The sequence below is a fragment of the Amblyomma mixtum genome, chromosome 5 (genome assembly GCF_055824585.1).
Source record: "Amblyomma mixtum isolate Tamu chromosome 5, ASM5582458v1, whole genome shotgun sequence".
Lineage (NCBI taxonomy): Eukaryota > Metazoa > Arthropoda > Arachnida > Ixodida > Ixodidae > Amblyomma > Amblyomma mixtum.
In genome coordinates this window covers 17,656,923-17,675,953 of record NC_143016.1, presented here as the reverse complement: position 1 = coordinate 17,675,953, position 19,031 = coordinate 17,656,923, and the positions used below count along the sequence as shown (strand labels likewise).

Here is a 19,031-nt window from a genome sequence, read left to right as displayed (position 1 = left end):
AGAACAAGCCTTTTTTTCTGAGCTGGTACACACACAGATTTCCCCTCACTGATATCAAAGCAATATCAACTTTAGGAGGGTTTCTTTTCGCTTTAAAAACTTCGTTTCAGAGTGCGCAGTAACCACTGAACATTGTAATCTTCCTAATTTGTTCTAGCCAATTTCCAAACCACTTTTGTTCTAAACTTTGTGTTTCCGTTCTTAAGAGTCGGGGTACCGGCAAGCCGTCAAAACTGAGAAAACACAAATTCGATTGGAAATTCAGACCCAAAAAGAGAACTTTCTTCTCTCAGTCACTCCTTTATTCCGTACGGCACGGTTCAGGTGTCTACCCATAAATGTGAGGCAGATACTGCGCCCTCAAGAACCAATTTTCATTTTTCAAACGTTTTCAACGCCGGTATTACTACTGGCGGTTTAGTAGAGTACATCAACGCAGTCCGATATTCGCTCCTTTACCTTGTCACTTCTTCTGCGCCCAGGATGCGCAGGTCACTCGAGAAATGCGCTTTATTCGTGTCCACTTTAAGCAAAATAAAAGCGGCGACCGCGGCCCTCTTCACTGATGATCGCCGTCGACGCAGGTGCTGTTGCAGCTGTCGACCGATTCGAATCGGTTGGCTCCGGTCAGGCACTGGTAGCCCGACAGGGTGCTCGCACTCGCCTCCAAGCACCTGCGCGTATAACGGAGGCTGTACTTGAGTTCCCGGGCACAGCAGCACGCGTACGCTTCGTAAATTACTCCTGTCTGCAGAGCAGAATTAGATATTCTTTATTTATTTTTATCCTTAGAGGTTCGCCTAAAAGGGGGCTGAGGCTAAAGACGTAGCATCGCCTGAGGGGAGCGATGCTAAACTAACACAAAAATACAAGAGCCAGGTCATCCGGTACAAAACAGTTTTGTTGCACAGGATATGAAAACAACCTGACATTCAAAAACAATCAGATATTCACAGGCCCCTACACATACCCATCATTCTCCCCTTTTCTTGGGCCGCTCTACTTTCCAACTGACGCTCCGCGCTCAGCCGTAGGCTCGTGGCCCTGGTTTCTCACTGCTGCATGCGATCCGCGATAGGTTTGATGGGTCTCTTCTGTTTTTGTTTTTTTTTTTGCGCATCACTCCGCAGACACGGACACATTTCTTTCTTTCACCATCACATAAGGCTTGACAAGAGTACCACGTGATAGCGTCATAGACCCCCCCGGGGTAAGTACTCCTCTGTCGCCTAGCTTCTGCCTGCATGTCCACGTATACGGAATTCATTCTCTATACTTCACATTCATAGAACGTAGAGAGTCTTTATGCCACTCCTGACTCAGTGGAGCAGTGGTTGAGCGATGCGCCACTGCCCCGACAGGAGGCTGTTTCAAGCACAGCCACTGGTGGGGCGTGTGAGACCCAGGTTGCTATTCACGAGCAACCTCTTGCGACCAATCATTCATTTAACTACCACCTGGCACGGTGCGCAGTTTGCTTACAATCCGGTGGGCAGGTAGTTTGTGATGACGTCACAAGGTCACGTGACCTAGGTCGCAGGCGGGCCACCTGCTTTTTCTACATGCCGACGCCGGGGCTGCCTCTGAACGGGACCCTTAACGCTATCCCATTAATAGAGACTTTTAGAATCAGGGGACCCTATCGGTTATGGTGATAGTGGAATAGCGGAGCGCCAGTGCGCATGCGCAAAACAATAACCCGAGGCGCGTTACCGTCCTGCGCCTGCGCATGCCTATAGCGGTCTACAGTCGAAATGCGAGTGCCCGGAGACCACACCCCTACGTGCGGTTTACCTGAAGCATCCGTCGTATCCAGCGAAGGCGAAATATGGGTACTTGAGCTGCCCAAGCGTGCACGCTTGTGGCTCGGGCCTGTGGCAGCACTCGAGCTTGTCCCGTGGCCGCAGGCAGTTCTCACGGCACTGGCGCGCACTGCTGAACACCGAGCTGCCTCGGGCCGGGCAGAGGCCGAGCGGGAAGTGCCACGCCTCGCAGTCAGTGCCGTTCGAGAACCACCAGCTCTTGGTGAGCCCCCTGCAAAAGTGGGAAAGCGGTTACTAGAAATCGAAAAATCGCTTAGTGTAGATATAGGATAGCTGCAAGCACTGAGTGGACAACATCAAGAATTTATTTCGTATTTCATGAAGACGGTTCCCAGAAATTTGATAGGGTGGCATCTAGGTAAAGGGGGAAAAGAATTCACTTCTACGAGATACGTGCCACCTAAACTGCTGTAAAAAAAAGTTCGAAAGGAAAACGACAAGTAGCGTTCACTTTCTTATCATCTACTGACATGGGCGTCCGGAGGGGGGGGCAAGGGGGGGCGGCTGCACCCCCCTGGAAAATCACTCACTCGAACCGTGAGTGATGGCCGCACGCCAGGGGCGGTGGTGCGCTCAGTCAAAAGGGTAAAAGCAGCCCCGCATGGTCACATCTGCGAAATGCCGCGTCCGGGCGTGCGTCGTTCCGCCGTTTTCAAACCACGCCATCGTTAGCTCTACTGAAGGGCGACCTGTTCCAGACATACAGCGGCACCGGCGAGCATGTGTTTCGAGCCGCCTTGAGATGGGTGTCTGTTTCTTTGATCTCTAGAGAGATAGCGACACGGAGGCAGACAGTGCACAGGGCATCTTGTTTTCGCCTTCGTTACGCCGGCCACCGATGAATTCTTAAGGAGGGAAGGACAAATCAGCCGTGTCCACCCCGCTTTGTCGGGCTGCTCAGGGTCAAGCGGGCGATGAGTTGGCGCCGCCGCCGCTCGCTGTCTCCTCCGATCCACGGGTAGCGCAGTTCGGTAGAAGCGCCGCTTTCAGAATCTCCGGCAAAGGGGATTAGCTGCTTTTGTTCACGGCGACGCAGTCTCCCGAGGCGCCCCCACACCAGCGTTCTTTGCGTCTTCTGCGAAAACCAGCGCCTTTGGTCAACGCAGCCCGATGGCGCCTGCCTGGCTCGCCTGTCACCTCTAGCTGGGCCTCAAATCACAACAGCGCCCATGTACTGTGCGTGTCAGTGCATGGTAAAGAGACCCAGGTGGTCGACATTACCCGGAACTCTGTACTACTCCATCCCTCATAGCCTGAGTCGTTTTGGGGCTCTGAACCCCATAAAAACACAAAAACAAATTTTCCGACTGGAGTGGCGAGTGTCCCTTCCCCTCGGAAGTTGCGCGGCGTTCCTTTCACCCCCAAAGTGCGCATTCGGGGATACTGCGGCAAGTAAGCCCTTGCACGTGTGCGCGCCTCTGTGTTTGTGCTTGGGTGTTTTTAGTGGCCGGTTGTCAGCGAAGCTGAGAACAACCAAGACAGCGGACGAGAAAACGACGAGCGGCGAGCAGTGTGTGCGGGGTTGCTCGACTGTGCGGATGCGCAAGCAAGATGGAGCGAGGTGTATGAAGCTGCGAGCGTGCATTTATCTTGTAAATAAGTTTTCGTTGTATATATAGTCATCTTTTGTTTTCAACGTACGCGTTCAACAGTTTTTCCAATCAATGTGTATGATGAGTGTGCACCGAGAGCGTGTAATGAAGCACAGAAGTGAATTTATCACACGTGTAATTACGCAATTCGCCCAGAAAAATCCGAGGCGCCTACAGTTGCTGTTCAAGGAAGACTGACTGAGTGACTGTAGTTGCGTGTTTGTGAACATATTGTGCTGTGTGCTGGTCATCAATCCGGGTGAGTCGAGAACCCGTATGCAGCAAGACTGAGCACTCTTCTCCACGAAGTGATATAGCATCTTTTTGCATTTTTATTAATTTTAGTTGTTTCTTCGTTGATAAACTCCAATGTACCTCTCCTAGCCGCGCTTTAATTTGCTGTTTGTAATTTTTCTTTCATGTGTGCATTTTGTTTAATTTTTATTTATATATAAATAAATAAATTTACTCCGCAAATAGCGCCTTTCTGCTACGAACATACCCCCCCCCCCCCCCCCCCGGGGCACCAACGGGGCCCCCCCCTGCAAAAAATTCTGCGGACGCCCTTGTCTACTGAACAATCGCTGAGAGGGCCTGTTAAGGCAGAAGCCTACGGCGCCCGTAGGCTAATTCCCCCCCTACCGTGTCCGTCTGAAGTCGGATGGGGTTAGGAATGGCGACAGCGGGTCGCGCGCTTCGGATGCCGTCCAAGGATGCGGGAAAGACCGCGACCGCCTTGTCGGGGACCAAGGGGCCGACGACCCCTTGAAAGGATCCCTTGACAAACATAGAAGTGGGAGTTGGGGACAATAAGGTCGACGACTCCTTAAACCCCCGACTGTCTAGCTAAGCACTACTGGTGGCTACGGTGGGGGGGGTACGCTCGCATTCTGCCACCCTTTTGAACGGGGGCACTGCTTGGAGCGGATAGCTAAGCAGTGGCGCCTCCAGAGTCGGGCCCTGGAGTGCACTGGGCTCCGCCTACTTGTATGCGCAGTGCCACTGCAGCAGTATTGGTTGGAATTGGGCGAGAGCCGGTTTATTAAAGCTCCGCCCAATTATCGAGGGGATAAAAACCGCTGCAAACAAAGAGCGAAACGAGCGCGCCGAGTCCCAGTCTCGGCCGCTTTTCGACGGCCTTTTTTTTAACAGCCTTTCTTTAAACCGCCTTTTCTTTAAGTGTTTGTATTTCGGTCTCGTCTTGATTAAATCAGTTTGTCTGAAGAAGGTTGGAGTTGCTGCCCCAACCGGCAACGTGTCGCCGGACGAGCGGACAAAGTACCGCTGACCAACGTACGATCGGACCAACCGGCCATTCCATTCCGACCGTTTCCTTTAACTGGGCCCATGGCTGTACCACTTCGCGCAAGGCGCGACAGACGGTGTTTAAAGAACGTTATTCGTTCAGCCTAATCGAGCGCGTTTATTCATGAAATATAGTGACCGTTAAGGTAACGGCGGGCCAAAGACCATAAGTTACAAGGAAGACGTAAGAGGCGCTCCACGGGGGAGAACTAAGCGTGTTTTTGAGATGGCACCGCCTTAATATGCGAACACGTTTTGAGGATTTAAGAAAGAAAATTGGTCAAATATTTCCTGCAAAAATCCGAGTGTGTCCCTTCTGTTGGCAACGTAGTTCTCTCTTACGTCCGTATCTTTGCAGCTTTCATCGACGCTATTGGTTAGTTGCTGATGCCACTCCATTTCGTGTATCACTGAGCTGACGTGCGACTCGCTGTCAGATGCTCACTTTTCACAGTGCGAGAACTGCGGCGCGACCGTGCACCGCTTGTGTGGTCGGGTGGCCTCCACGCAGTTGCGGCGGCACTCGTCCAGCGAGGTGAACCGGTTCGGGCTCCGGTTGCACACGTAGACCGGTCCTCCCGTCGCCGGCATGCAGGCGTCCATGGTCGGGTCGAAGTACGCCCCGCCCTTGGGTTCGGTGCAGAAGGAGAACCGGAACTGCCCGCACTTGGAATCCGGCTGCACGCGTGCCACAGAAAACGTGAAGAATAGTTAAGAACGGGTGGTTTCACTGTAGCTGCCTTTTTGTTAGGACCAAACACAGTACTCTGCGCTGAACAAAGTGCCTTAGCCAACCTCACGACGTTGTCTCTAATAGGGTGCCTGAAATGCCATCCTTGGCAAAGTTGAGCGGCTAAGCCCACCCCGACCAGAGTGCTCAGTTGAGATTTGGGAACCCAAACTGTGTTCTCGCCATTACAATACTCGTGCCTGCAATACTGAATTTCAGCGTCTAGCGGCAAGTGACTCAACCTTGCACCAAAGACCATAAGCCAAGCGGCAGCATGCGACTAAGTAGGCTTCCCCGAGCGAGGAGTCACGGAGCAGCAACGCCATGATGAAGCAACTAGCACAGGACACGTCTAGACGGGAACTTCTAGCCCTAAGGAGGTTCCATACCTGCTGCTGTATAGCATCCAGCGTGTAACGCATACGGTCACTGTTTCTTGCTACACGAGCTACGAGACCTAATGAACATGTTTATCTTTCAAATACATTTCTATGTTTTGCCTTCCTTCGACATAGGTCTGCGGGAAAGGCGCTCCATCTACCAAGACGATGCCTGGTCGCAGTTGTCCATGGCAACGTTTTTCCCGCCATTATCAGAGGGATGGCACCACAGGCTGCTTGGACAGCTGTGGTCGCTGACGTCAACTAGTCCGCCACTAAGCCGTATCGAAAAGCCTCGCTGCAAGATACGAAGACGAGCTACATTTGCACATCGGTTCCGACACACTCCGCGTGATACCTCGTCCTTTGGCTACGACGTGGCTCCAACGCTGAAAGGGTGCTTCGGGACCCTTTACAGAGGCGTGGGGACCTATAGGGCAAAATACAAGTTGCAAGCCGCCTCGTCCAGACGGGCAGTCTGAGAAGGCTACCATGCATTACTTCGCGACCCAAATGCTTCATATATGGTTACTGAACTCCGCACGTAATACCTTCACCAGATCCGTGCCGAGGTCGAAAGCTGCGCCGTTTTCCATGTGCACGGGCTCGTCCTCGAAGCCGTACTTGAGCTGCGGCAGCGCGGGTTGACCGGTCTTCACCTCGATGCCGACGACGACATCTTCGTCCCCGGTGACGTCGTCGAGCCCCGCGATTTCGCCGTCGCCCTGCAGAGTGGGCGAGCTGGCCTGCAGCATGCGGAAGACGATGACTAGGGTGGCGGCCAACGCGAATATGCCCAGCGTAGCGGCAAACATGAGCCGCATGGAAGAACGCCTGGGCCACTCGCCGCCAACCGTAGAGTCTCCCGACGGCGGCTCCTCGACGTCGGCGCTGGCCTCTGGGTCGGAGGACGTCGTCCTGACGGACAGGCCGTCCTGCGCAGACGAGGCACGCGACGAGGAGCGACCATCCCGCATTGAGGACAGCATGGCGGACGAGGCTTCCATGTTCGACTCGGACCCGGCGTGCATGGCTCTCGCTTCTTGGCTTCTCGCTCGCTGCTGGCTCGCGCCCGTCGCGTGCGCTGCTCGACCGCCCACTCGCAAGTGCTTTTCTTCTTTACTGGATCCAGCACACGCCCTTCCGAACGATTCATCATCATCATCATCATCAGAATGATTACGCCCACTGCAGGGCCTCTCCTATGTCCCTCCAATGACATGACTGCTAAGTCCAATGAATGCAATATTCACTGACTGCAATGCCATGTCCAATGACTGCAATGTCCACTTTTAATGCGAAAGCAATTCTTTCGCATTAAACGTGGGTTGACAAAGGAATAATTAGGGGAACACTTACGCTCCGACTTTAAGGTTATGAAGCGATAGTGTTAATGGCTCTCTTAAGAGGGTTTTCTTCACATACAGTCTTTGTTCTTTGTTCACATCCACAAATTTATAGCAATTATGACAACACAGTTTCCACATTCTTGTCTTTGAACTCTTCCACGCTGCAGTTTACGTACATAATATTGCTTCGACATACACACACATTCATTAGTACTCACTACACACACAATCGCATGGCCCCAAAGGAATGTTCAACCCGGATGCAGGTTCCGCACTGCAAAAATTAGTACGTATGTGACGTAGTTAAACCGAGTAGAAGTGCGAAAGCAGCTGTTCATTCTTCAATTTGAAGGGACACTTGAACTCCGCCTTAAGAGTATGACGCGATATCTCTAGTGGGTTAGGGCCCATATATGCAGAATTGATCATTTTCTAGTTAACATTCATTGATGGCGGCGAGTCCTCATACCACTACCAAAGCAATGGCGCAGCGGTTAAGTGATGCACCACTGCACTGGCGGGTGGCTGTTCCTTGGACGGTCAGCCGCGGTTAAGCGGGGAAAACGTAGCTACCCCCCTATTTCACCCCCACAAAGGAAGGTAGCTGAAAATAGCGCAGACGTAAGTACCACACACCTTAAGAAGACGCTGAACTCCCATGGAGGAATCGTGATACCCCAGGCCGATATGATGTAAAATTTTAAATGCTCGGGAGACTACACACACATTTGTTTGCATGCGTGAGCGCAAAAGAATTTCTTTCCTTTACCAGGTCCTCGTGAATCGACCCTAAGCGCTCACAGTCAACGCGCCAGCGAGTGCTTGGCTCGGAGAGGAAAATTGCGTGCACCGTATAACGAAGCATGAAGGGAACCCTAAAACAGCAGAACCTTTCTGGAAACAGGAGCAGAAAAGCAGCACTGAAAAACTTCATTCTTTTTCACAGCGAACACCAGACCAAGGCCGCATGTCCCGTAGTAAAGCCTTAAATTCTGGCGATATTAGATAGTTTATTTAAGCATTTCGTCAAATACAAAAAGTTTGGAGGCGAAATTATCCACAAATTAAGGAATAAAGCTTTATCACGAAATGAGACAAGCGTGTGCGCATGCTCGGTAGCTGGGGAACATGTTGCGCCCCAGAAGGCAGAGCTTGTCTGTGGGGTCCGGCATCAGGCACTCGAAACGTCCATTCTTGTTCTCGGCGGAGTACACCGGGAAGAGGAGCTGCATCAAAAGAAAATAAAAGGTATCACCACTTTTCCGCCCATACCCGTCCTAATTGATTGCGAATCAATGCCAATGATTTTACACATTTCCCTCAGAAGCAAAGAAATCATTGTCCTCACACAAGAAAGAAAAAAAAAACGAACACATTCACAGGACAATCCAGGATGGCGGAGGAGAGCTGCTAAAAAGCGAAGCCCTGGAATGCGGATAGGAGGCACATTGCGCGCCTTACGCAAACCCTCCGTAAGAAGCTCGGGATTTTCAATGCAACACTATTTTGTTGCATAAAGTTGCATGGAACGCCTGTACAGAAGCCAGTCCCTGGCACGTGCTGCTCCACTGACAACACTTAGACTTCTGTTCAAGTAACGCGCACATGCAAGGTGAAACTGTCTGGGAAAGTGACAAAGAAGAGAACAAGGAGAGAAAGTGACAAAGAGAGAAAGTGACAGAGAAGAGAGTGACGAAGAAGAGAAAAGAAGGGAAGAGAAGAAGAGAGAAAGAAGAGAGAGAGAGAAAACCGTGACCGAAAGTGAAGGATGGTTACCCGTGTGTAACGCGTGATTCAGGGGTTATATTTCACTATACCTTGAGGTAGAGAATACGAGAACGACTTCATATCTGTATAGTTCTAGAGCGCTCTTTTTATTCGCACATAAGCTCGTTTTTCGACTAGCTCTCCTGTCTAATCCGCCGCTCTAGGCGCACGGCGCCGCCAATGACCTTCACCTCAGGAGGCGCGTTTGCAGCAGCTGCTGCAGATGGACTGTGCTACATTTCTCCGCACTCGCCGTACCCTTCCTCCTCCTTCCACGGTAACCACCTTCCGGTTACGCCTTCCTACGCTCTCACCATACTCTCCTCCTTCTACCATAAACTTCCTCCTCCTCCCAGGGTAACTATACCCTCCCAGTGGTTCCCGTGGAAACCACCTACCGGTTGCGCCTTATGCTCTCGCCATACCTTCCTCCTTCCACGGTAATAATTCTCCTTTTACGCATTCCTCCGCTCTCGTCATACTTCTCTCCTTCCAGGATAAGCACCTTCCAAATGGTTCCCATAGCAATGTACCTACTGGTTACGCCGACTACTACTAACTACCACTACGACGCGAAGCCCAGGAACGGGCGCTTAACAGCTGTCGCTGTAAAACAAGGAACAATTGCATCGAACATGTATGGACCAGCAGAGCCAACTCAAGATGACGAAGGTTAGCAGTGATGGAGCGTCACTGTAATAGCGCAATACTCGATCATGTAGCGCCGAATCTGTTGCGAGTGCTCGTAGAGCCCCTGCCTCCTTCGAGCCTGCAGGAACGGGCGCTTAACAGCTGTGGCTGTAAAACAAGGAACAATTGCATCGAACATGTATGGACCAGTAGAGCCAACTCAAGATGACTAAGGTTAGCAGTGATGGAGCGTCATTGTAATAGCGCAATACTCGATCATGTAGCGCTGAATCTGTTGCGAGTGCTCGTAGAGCCCCTGCCTCCTTTGAGCAGGTAAACATAGATAGGAGTAGGCGTGCCTGGTACTCCCCGCATCGCTGGGCGACGGGGAACTCGCGGCAGGCGGGCGCGTCGTTTTGCACGCAGTCCAGTAGGCACTGCTCCAGGCTCTGGAAGAGGGGCAGCCTGACGCTCACGCAGTTGCCCTCTGGGAAGCCCCACTCGATGCAGCTGCCGTTGGCCGGGTAGAACCAGCTCCGCTTGACGTGCTTCCGCGAGCAGGGTACCAGTCGCATTTGCTCGCGGCACTCGGCACGTACGCCCTGGCTCTGTGAAGGAGAGCGCGCACAGCGCCTCTACTGCATCATCATGAAGCATATGCAACCAAGCATTCCATGGCTGTGTTTAATATGTCTGACTGCACAACAATCTAGCTATGCAGCGGGTAAAGACAAGATAGCTTGCCAAATGCCCTTCCTATCACCACACTGTCCTTTCACCGGAATCACGCAGCACTTATTTCTATACAACTAACACTGCGTCACGGCGTATGCCACTCCGGATCCTCTTGCATGGGACCGTCCTGTGCGCGACGACCAAGCAACAACAACAGAACGGTATCCTTGAACTTGTTTTACCTGACAGAACGCATCTAACTTTCGCAGTCCTGCCCACAACAGTGACTGAGCACCGCATTTTTAGGTGCGCTGAGCCTATCGACTTCAACTATTGGGTAGCTGACGAAGCATGTGCCCTCTTGCAGGGCTATGGACATGCTGTCTGTACCTGGTGTCCTGATTCTCAGAAAAAAAATAACGTACAGACTATGACACCTCTGCATCAATGTACAGGCACAGCGACCTACGCGTTTTCTTATGGAAGCGGAAGTTGACGACCAGGCCCTCTCTCACCTGGCAGGAGCTGCGGCAGTGTCCCAGTGAACGAAAGCTGTTAGCGCCCTCCAGGCAACCGGGCGGCGGCACACTCTCAGACGTCACGCAGCGGTGGCCGTCGAAGAAGAAAGCCGGCCGCCGACTCGCCTCCTCGCTACACACCGTCATCTGGGAGGGCTCCAGGCACCGCGGATCCACTCGCCGCTACCCAAAAACGACGAAGGCGAATAAGACAGCTTCACGATAGCGGAAACGAAGTGGGTACGGATACCCGTCATCGTACATGCGCAGAAGACAATCAGCTGTTCCGGTATGCGTCTACAGTAATATGTTTGCGCTATGCTAATACTCTTTGTGGGTGCACTCACCCCATCTGCTCCTGTCTACGGAAGCACGCATTTTCAACCAAGGGTACTGTTAGATGACAGTCCTAAACCAGTTCATTTATAGCTGTCGGGTGAAATGCAGCAGTAGGATACGAAGTTGTTTTGCCGAAAAAAGAAGTTTTTGCGACAGATATTTACAACGTAGGTCTTGCAGTTTTCAAAAGCGATTACACCAACTCGCATCTAAGGCGTGTCTAAGCGGGGCAGTCTGGGCCGATCAGCAACCGTCAGAGCACGCGCATGTGAGATAACAGCATAGTCTCCAGCACGTATACGTGGAGCGCTCATAAACCTTGCCTTCGCACCTTTCCTCTCGCAAACGTAAGAGACAGCTGCAAACGCAGGACCCATCGGATCCGCAGCGTTAGTCTACGTAGGTGATTCGTCCTTTCGTTCGCCATACCCTTGCGTCTAGCACGCTTCCACAAGCCGTATAGCTGGTGATCTCATTGCGGGAACACACCGCCTGCTTTGGAAAGAGCCTACTCACCGTCTCGTTAACGCTGAGGTCGTTAACGTCCTCGGTCGACGCGAGAAGCGTCACGGTGGTTGCTGGCTCGCCTCTCTCTGACGGCATAGCTTGCACGTTGGCCTCCGGCAAAGGAAACTCGGAGTCGGCAGCTGGCGGCGGGGCTTGCAGAACGACCGGGGCTGCCGGGACCGCTGACGCCGACGAAGCAGAAACCGGCAGCGGTAGGTAGTCGTCGTCTGGCTGCCCCGAGGTGGTCGCGTCGGCAGTGACGGACGGCGTCAAGTACACGTGGATCATGTTCCCCGCGAGCGCGCATCCTAGTACCACCATGGCTAAAACCAGCAGCACGATCACCTGCTCAACCAAGAGAGCAATGTAACATGATTCATCATCATCATCATTCCGACTACAGACAGGCAGACAAAAATTTGCTGAGTGAATGAATTCGTGGCACCCATGACCCTGGGTCCCCGCACGACCACACTGCACTTCAGTGTATAAGTTCTTAAGGTCCATGACACTGGTATACCGGCCGGTGGCGATGGTGGCGATGGCGAGGGTCCTTGGCCGGTTTTTTGATTCCGCGGGAGCCCAGGATATACCGGTCTGTCCAGCTGCGGCCACCCTATCCCCGCAAACTTCTCAACCTAGATCATCCGCCCACGTAACTTTCTGCCGTTGGTCAAATGTTCAGGGGAATCCCCCAAGATGGAATAGGTTTATAATAAGGGAGTAATTACTCATTGACATCCACCCGAGCGCAGCCATATACGGCTACAAAGGAAAGCTTTCTCAGAAACTTCGTAGTTAAAGAAAAATTCGTCCTGGTCCGAGGTTCGATCCCGGGACCACCGCTCCACCGGAGCAGTCGTTCTACCAATTAATTGTTTTAATTTTTAATTTTTAAAAATTTTAAAAGTTTTAATTGTTTTTTTTCTAGTTTCAAACTACATCTCTGTGTAGCAATCCGTTCAATTGTAAATATTAATTCTTTCTATAGTGTGCTCGTATGCGACCTTCCACCGTTGTATGAATGTGTTTATCTTATTTATTATGTTGTAATGGCTCTTAGATGAGCCACAGGCATTTTCAAGCTATTTTCTTTAGCTTTTGGCCTGTGGCTCATTCTAAAGAATGTGCACATTTTTGAAATAAAGTTTGGATTCAATTCAATTGAACTAATCGGGACGGCAAGCTTATGGTAGGGCGAAAGTGAATTGATCAATAACTCGAAGTGAGAACTGTGTTGGTCAGATGTTTAGTGGAATCCCCCAAGGTGGAGTAGATTTGTAATAAGGGAGTAATTACTCATTGACAACCTTGGGGGATTCCCCTAAACATTTGACCAACACAGTTCCCACTTCGGCTTATTGATCAATGCGCTCTCGCCCTGCAATAAGCTTGTCGTCCCGGTTAGCTCAATTGGTAGAGCGACTGCTGCGGTGAAGCGGTGGTCCCGGGTTCGATCCCCGGACCAGGGAGAATTTTTCTTTAACTATGAAGTTTCTGAGAAAGCTGTATAGCTTTCCTTTGTAGCCGTATGGCTGCGCTCGGGTGACTGTCAACGAGTAATTACTCCCTTATTGTAACTTTCTGCCCCCTGCTACGCTTACCTTCTCTTGGCATTCAGTCCGTTACCCTCCGTGACCATAGGTTTTCTTGACTTTGGGTTGCATACCCTTCCCAAGCCCATTTCTTCCTCTTGATTTCGACTAGGCTGTTGTTAAGCCGCGTTTGTTCCCTGACCCACTCGCCCTCTTCCTGTCCCTTAATGCTACATCTATCATCTTCCTTTGCGTAGCTCGCTGCGTTGTCCTTAAGTTTAACTGTTTTCATAAACCTCCACGTTTCTGCCCCATAGGTGAGCACCGGTAAGAAGCAGCTGTTGTATACTTTTCATTTAAGATATTAAAAATAATCATTCCTGACCTGAGAGGACCTGCATTCTTATTCCACCCCATTCTTAATTATCCTTCTAATTATTTCACTCTCGAGGTCCGGATATGCGCTCACTACCTGCCCTAAGTAGACGTATCCACGTGCCACTTCCAGCCCCTCGCTACCAATTGTAAACTTCTGTTGCCTTCCAAGACTGCTTAACATTACTTGGTCTTCTGCATATTTTTTTTTAGACCCAGCGTTCTTCTGTGCTTTCTAAATATTTGATCATGCTTTACAAATGATCTCCTTAGTGACTTAGCAAGGCAGTGTCATCATAGAATAGTCAACAATATTCACCTTCACTGTTTTACACCACTAGCTGTTGAGGCACATTGAGCAGGTTTAAGCCGACCGCACGTAGTTGTTGTCCGCAAACGCAAAGCACGTCCGCGATCACGTGACCAGCAATCAGCCAGTGCACACAGAAGAAATTTAGTTTCAAGGGAAAGGAAAGAGTGTAACAAAGCACCGTGACGGAAGGTAGTGCAAAGCAATTTCGTGGTAGGTGAGTAGGCATTCACGCGCGCTACGAAAGGAAGGTAGACCATCCGCTGCCCGGCTGACGAGTGCTCGGGCGTGTTCATGGGCGGCTTATTCCCGGAGTGTCCACAGTGCGCTGAAGCCCATAGGATGGTTATTATGCGTTGGGGAGGTGGGATGAACTGGAGGATACGGTAAGCGGATGCGTGGATTCGGCGCATGGCGAAGTTACGAATCGCCGTTATTGAGTCTGAGAAAATATATTCAACCTGATTGTGAGCTATTGTCAGAGCAATGGCGGCTTCTTCCGCCTCGATTGGTTGAGCTACCCGGCCGAGAGTGGTGCAGCAAAGGAGGTTGTGTGCATTATCCGAGACTGCCACTGCGAAGGCTGGTCGGTGAGAGTATTCTGCCGCATTTACATAAGCGGCACGGGTCGAAAGTGGGTAGCGCTTATGAAGTGCCTTTGCTCTCCCGACGGTCGTGACTGTGGGTGGAATGGGTATTTTTCGGTAACGGTAGGATGTACAGACTGTCGCTGATAAGTCTGGGGGTGACGTCATGGGCGTAGTGCGTGCTATGAGGTATAATTTTGAGGCGTTGAAGGAGCTGCCTGCTGAAGGAGCTGGTTCTTAATGGGCAAGACGGTTGTACTGGCTAATGAGGTGTGCTTCGACCAGTTCATCAAGTGTGTTGTGCAACGCCAACTGAAGAAGTTTGCTCGTGGCGGTATTGTTACGAAAGTGAACGTGGAACCAGCATAACCCAGAGACTCGAAGCGCGACCAGTAGAGCTAACGCTCCAAAACCACCTGGTATTCAGTAACGTGCACTGAGATTCCACAGCACGTGGACGTATTTTGCATTTCTATGGAAATGTTGTGTGGCCCGGTGGTAGAGGAATGGGTTGAGTAAGGGTTTAATAAGAGTAAGAGAGGTTGAGTAAGAGTATAATAGAAGACTCGACACCAAATGCGCGTCTCTTGTATTTGAAATCGCCAACGGCGCTCTTCGAACTAACAGTTTGGTTTGGTTTAGTTTGGATTATTGGGGTTTAACATCCCAAAGCAACTCAGGCTATGAGGGACGCCGTAGTGGAGGGCTCCGGAAATTTCAACCACCTGGGGTTCTTTAACGTGCGAACTAACAGTTTTAAGACCACGAATTGACTAGGGTGCTAGCTAGAGGAAAACCCGAGGTAGGCGTGCCCAATAGCATATCGTAAGGAATGTTTTCGCGGGAGCCCCACAAGAACCGGCGACAACAGCGTCACTCGATTTTTCGAGGCTACACGCGCATTGCGTAGCCCACTGCATACCCTACTGAAAGCTTCGTCACCTTTGTATTGGTCATGCGGAAGCCCGTCATGGGTGAAGTGGACAGCCGGACTGGCGTTGGCAGATCTTCCTCCGTGATCAGATGCTGCTGCTCCATGGTGAGGTCGCTGGCCAAGGATCGGATACGGGATAAGGCGGCGAAATCGAATAGGAGCAACCGTCACCTATAGTGGCCTCTCGCTCTCGCCTCGCGCTTCGTCTCGTACTCGCGGCGCGCACCACAGCAGAATGCCTTCTTCTTTCTTTATTTATTATTTCAAGATACCCCTAAAGGCCCTCTTCACGAGGGTATTACATAGGGGGTGGTAAAAATTTCAACTTGAATACATAGAAGGAACATTAACATGAGTAACAGGGCAAAAAAAAGAAGCAAGAATAGAGCAATAACTGGTAGTCAGCAAGAATCGAAATGTGGCGGAACAAGACACAAAATAAACAAAATAAAGAAAAAACAAAAAAGAAAACAGAAAGATAAAAACAACGGAATGAACAGAACGGAAAGCAAAACTCGAACACATTGCGGTGAGCAGAACAGAACTAGAAGAAAACTACACATGGCTTTGATTTTTTAAAAGTTCATGAAATGATGTCGCATTCGTTTCAGTTGCGATTGTGTAAGGCAGCCGGTTCCAATCGATAATGGTTTTGGATATGAATGATTTAGCATAACTTGAAGTGCGACATGTGATGCGTTTGATTTTGACAGGATAGTCACGGCGTGGAAACACTGCTGAGGGTAAGTGAAAGAAATCGTCGTGAAGCAACGGATGATGGTAAATTTTGTGAAAAAGAGTTAAGCGAGCCAGTTTACGACGATGGGAAAGGCGGTCAAGTCCAGCACGAGCTTTTAAAGCCGTGACGCTAGTAAAACGTGAGTAGTCAGAATATATGAAACGAGCAGCACGATTTTGCAGGGATTCTATGTTATCTTTGATGTAGCCTCCTGAAACTGATGCAGGCCTACGTACATTATCAGTCGCACATGCTATGCCACTCTATATCTGAACGTTAGGACAGATGAAAAAACACAGAATAGACGCACTTAACAGGCGATGGACTGAATTGGACTGAATTGGCGGAAGCGGTGCATATGGCGCAGCTTGAAAGATTGAGCCGAACTAACACGGGCAGAACCATCCTGGGCTGGGTGGGGCTGGAGTCAGACAGTGGTGCGAGGGACAAAACAGATATTCCCCTAAAATGTCGCGAAAACATACTCGTACCCCCTCTCCCCAAAAACATGCACCCGACCTATAACAAGGAACGTAGACAAAAAGGGGCGAAAGCGCTTACGAAGCGCATGGAAAATAAGAAACCTGAGGAAATCGCCTAACGCGGCTAGCGTAAAGTAGGGGGCGGCAGTCTCCACAGTGGTCAACGGCCGTGGCGCACCAGTCACCGCCGCATGCATTACAAGCCGAAACATAGATACAGCTGAGGAACACGCATGCGTTGGAACGAAAGCAAAATCATAATTAGCGACAGCAAAACGGCTGTCTGGAATTTTGGCAGGGTCTCGAAAGAGGCAAACAAAATTTTAGCAAGTTCGGAATTAAACCCTAAAATTACAATAATCTGGACCCCCGCACACGAATCAGTCAGCACACAAGTTAGCCCGAGCTCTCTACTTCCGGGTAACCGTAGAGCCGCCCAACTGTCGGGGACTGGATGAGCGCGCGCAAACCTACACTGAAATCGTCGAGCACTACAGAGTTGGAAAAAGGTCTTTGCCACCATCGGACCGAACTTTAAGCAACAGAGAGGCTGTCGCTTGGCGAATCCTGCAAGCTGGGAATTTCCCAAATCCAGTCTGGTTGTTCCTCACACGAATGACGATAGACCTGATTATAAGTGTAAAATCTGCGGAGATAGGGGCATTCTTGATCATATAATCTGGCAATGTCCTGACTCTCCAGGCGTCAGGAAGAACATTAAAAGTAGAGATGCCTGGGAGGCCTTTCTGCGAAGCGAGTCCCCCGCCGAACAGGAACAAGTCATCCGCCTGGCGACGGAAGCCGCGAAGAAACACTGCAACTTCGCCTGTATTTAGTCGCGGAAGCCCCGGCCCCCGCCCCTTGAGCCTGCGTGCCAGGGGCGGGGAGTAGGGGGCCTCCTACATCGGTGGAAAATAAAGTTCTACTACTACTACTACTACTACTACTACTACTACTACTACTAAATCACAGCTGGAGGGATGTGAAATCACCAGAGCGGAAAAATCCCATTGGCTGAAGGGACGTGACGTCAGCAGACCGGCGAATGTCCGTGGTGTCAGGGTAAACCTACACTAGAACATATCACATGGACCTGCCCTAAGGCAGACTTAGAGCCAAGAATAAACCCGAGTGTGATGCAGTGGGAGCACTTGCTGGCCAGCGAGGACGAGGAAGCGCAACGATTCCTAGTGCACCGAGCCAAGATGGCAGCAGTCAAGTGCGGCATCCTGGACCAAGGATCGACCACGGCGCCCAGTGACCCGTAAGGGTCACGAACACCAATTTATTGACAATAAAGTTTTTTCCATCCATCCATCCAATGCCCATTGGCTAGAGGGAGGTAACGTCACATAACGACTAGCTAGACACCCTACCTGGGCCACCGTGACCTGGGCCAAATGGGCCTTCTCTGCGCATGCCTGGCCGGCGCCTAGCAACACAGAGGCGGAGGAGGCGGGCGCCTGCTGCTCCTGGACAAGAAGCGCAGTCTGGTTGGATTCTGCGCCAACTCTTTGGTTTCTGCGTTACCTCCGCGATGAAGCGCGCTGTTGCTCGCTTGACCGCGGAAGCCACAGTTTCAGTTTTGTTTACTTCTTTTCTAACGCGAGGAGGCGACGTGAAACGTGAAACTTACCGGACGTGGACCGCCGGTCTGTGATCACGGCATCCGTTTCGCCGCGCGCTCCTAAAAGGCGAAAGGCTACATCAAGCAGTTTAGTTGGTTCTGATGCAGTCTTTTTTAGTGCGAAAGCACTGTAGCCTCCTACGCCGCAAAATCTGCATGTGGGCGTGAAGCCTCCGAGATAGTCACGAAAAGAAAGGCGCATGACTGGCTGCCTAGGCACGGCATAATAGTCTTACACTGTGTCCCTGGGCATCACTGGTTCAGTGGACACCTATACCGCGCTTTGAGCTATGTGGCGGTAGTGACAGATGTGCGTTGCATGCGTTGGCGATGACAACGTTGTGGCAGAAACGCGGCACTGGAGCAATAGGCCGCCGGCGTTCATTGGCTTCATAGGCGTCGGCGTTGACAACGTTGTAGATTCCGTTAATTTCGATGAAAGGAAAGACACATAATTGGCTCCCAGGGACACCTTAATTGCGCTGAGGTACCTGTCGTGTCGGTGGCGTCCACCTGCAAAAAACCGTGCTTTCGCACAATATTTCGTCCTTCACAATGCTAAACCGCCAGCATTTTTTTTTTTTTTAGAGCAGCAGTGGTGAGAGACAACAATGTGGGACGGTCGGATTTCAGTTCAGATAGCGAGCCTTCGTCTCAGAGGCCCGGGACATCAGCGCGTGCTCGCACATGTCTCGTCTTACCGTTCACGTTGTATTTTATATAGGGCACTTGATTTGTAAATGATGTGAGTTGTATGATTCGGTACTTTAGAGTCTTCCCAACATACTGCAAAGATATCTACCAAATGTCCATGGCCAAGTCAAGCG

The 19,031-nt window shown here is 50.9% G+C and overlaps 2 protein-coding genes across 2 annotated transcripts; both read right to left on the bottom strand.

Moving 5' to 3' along the window:
- Positions 1 to 350: 350 nt before the first annotated feature.
- Positions 351 to 6,861, bottom strand: LOC149341407 (uncharacterized). Its single transcript, XM_089541964.1, has 4 exons — positions 6,382 to 6,861; positions 5,166 to 5,398; positions 1,795 to 2,034; positions 351 to 674 (listed from the first exon to the last, which is right to left on the bottom strand). Exons 1-4 carry the CDS (start codon positions 6,859 to 6,861, stop codon positions 560 to 562), a joined length of 1,068 nt encoding a protein of 355 aa, XP_089398090.1. The 3' UTR covers positions 351 to 559.
- A 1,400-nt stretch (positions 6,862 to 8,261) lies between these two features.
- Positions 8,262 to 15,460, bottom strand: LOC149341406 (uncharacterized). The gene is made up of 5 exons (XM_089541963.1): positions 15,365 to 15,460; positions 11,625 to 11,960; positions 10,767 to 10,952; positions 9,936 to 10,184; positions 8,262 to 8,405 (listed from the first exon to the last, which is right to left on the bottom strand). Exons 1-5 carry the CDS (start codon positions 15,458 to 15,460, stop codon positions 8,262 to 8,264), a joined length of 1,011 nt encoding a protein of 336 aa, XP_089398089.1.
- Between the last annotated feature and the right edge of the window lie 3,571 nt (positions 15,461 to 19,031).

Coding starts and splice junctions, on each gene's coding strand:
- LOC149341407 (XM_089541964.1), bottom strand. CDS start 6,861: ATGCACGCCGGGTCCGAGTCGAACATGGAAGCCTCGTCCGCCATGCTG. Junction 5,399..6,381: donor TCGGCACGGATCTGGTGAAG/GTATTACGTGCG, acceptor GCACGCGTGCAG/CCGGATTCCAAGTGCGGGCA. Junction 2,035..5,165: donor CAGTTCTCGCACTGTGAAAA/GTGAGCATCTGA, acceptor CCACTTTTGCAG/GGGGCTCACCAAGAGCTGGT.
- LOC149341406 (XM_089541963.1), bottom strand. CDS start 15,460: ATGGAGCAGCAGCATCTGATCACGGAGGAAGATCTGCCAACGCCAGTC. Junction 11,961..15,364: donor TCCGCATGACCAATACAAAG/GTGACGAAGCTT, acceptor TTGGTTGAGCAG/GTGATCGTGCTGCTGGTTTT. Junction 8,406..9,935: donor AGCGATGCGGGGAGTACCAG/GCACGCCTACTC, acceptor CTTTTGATGCAG/CTCCTCTTCCCGGTGTACTC.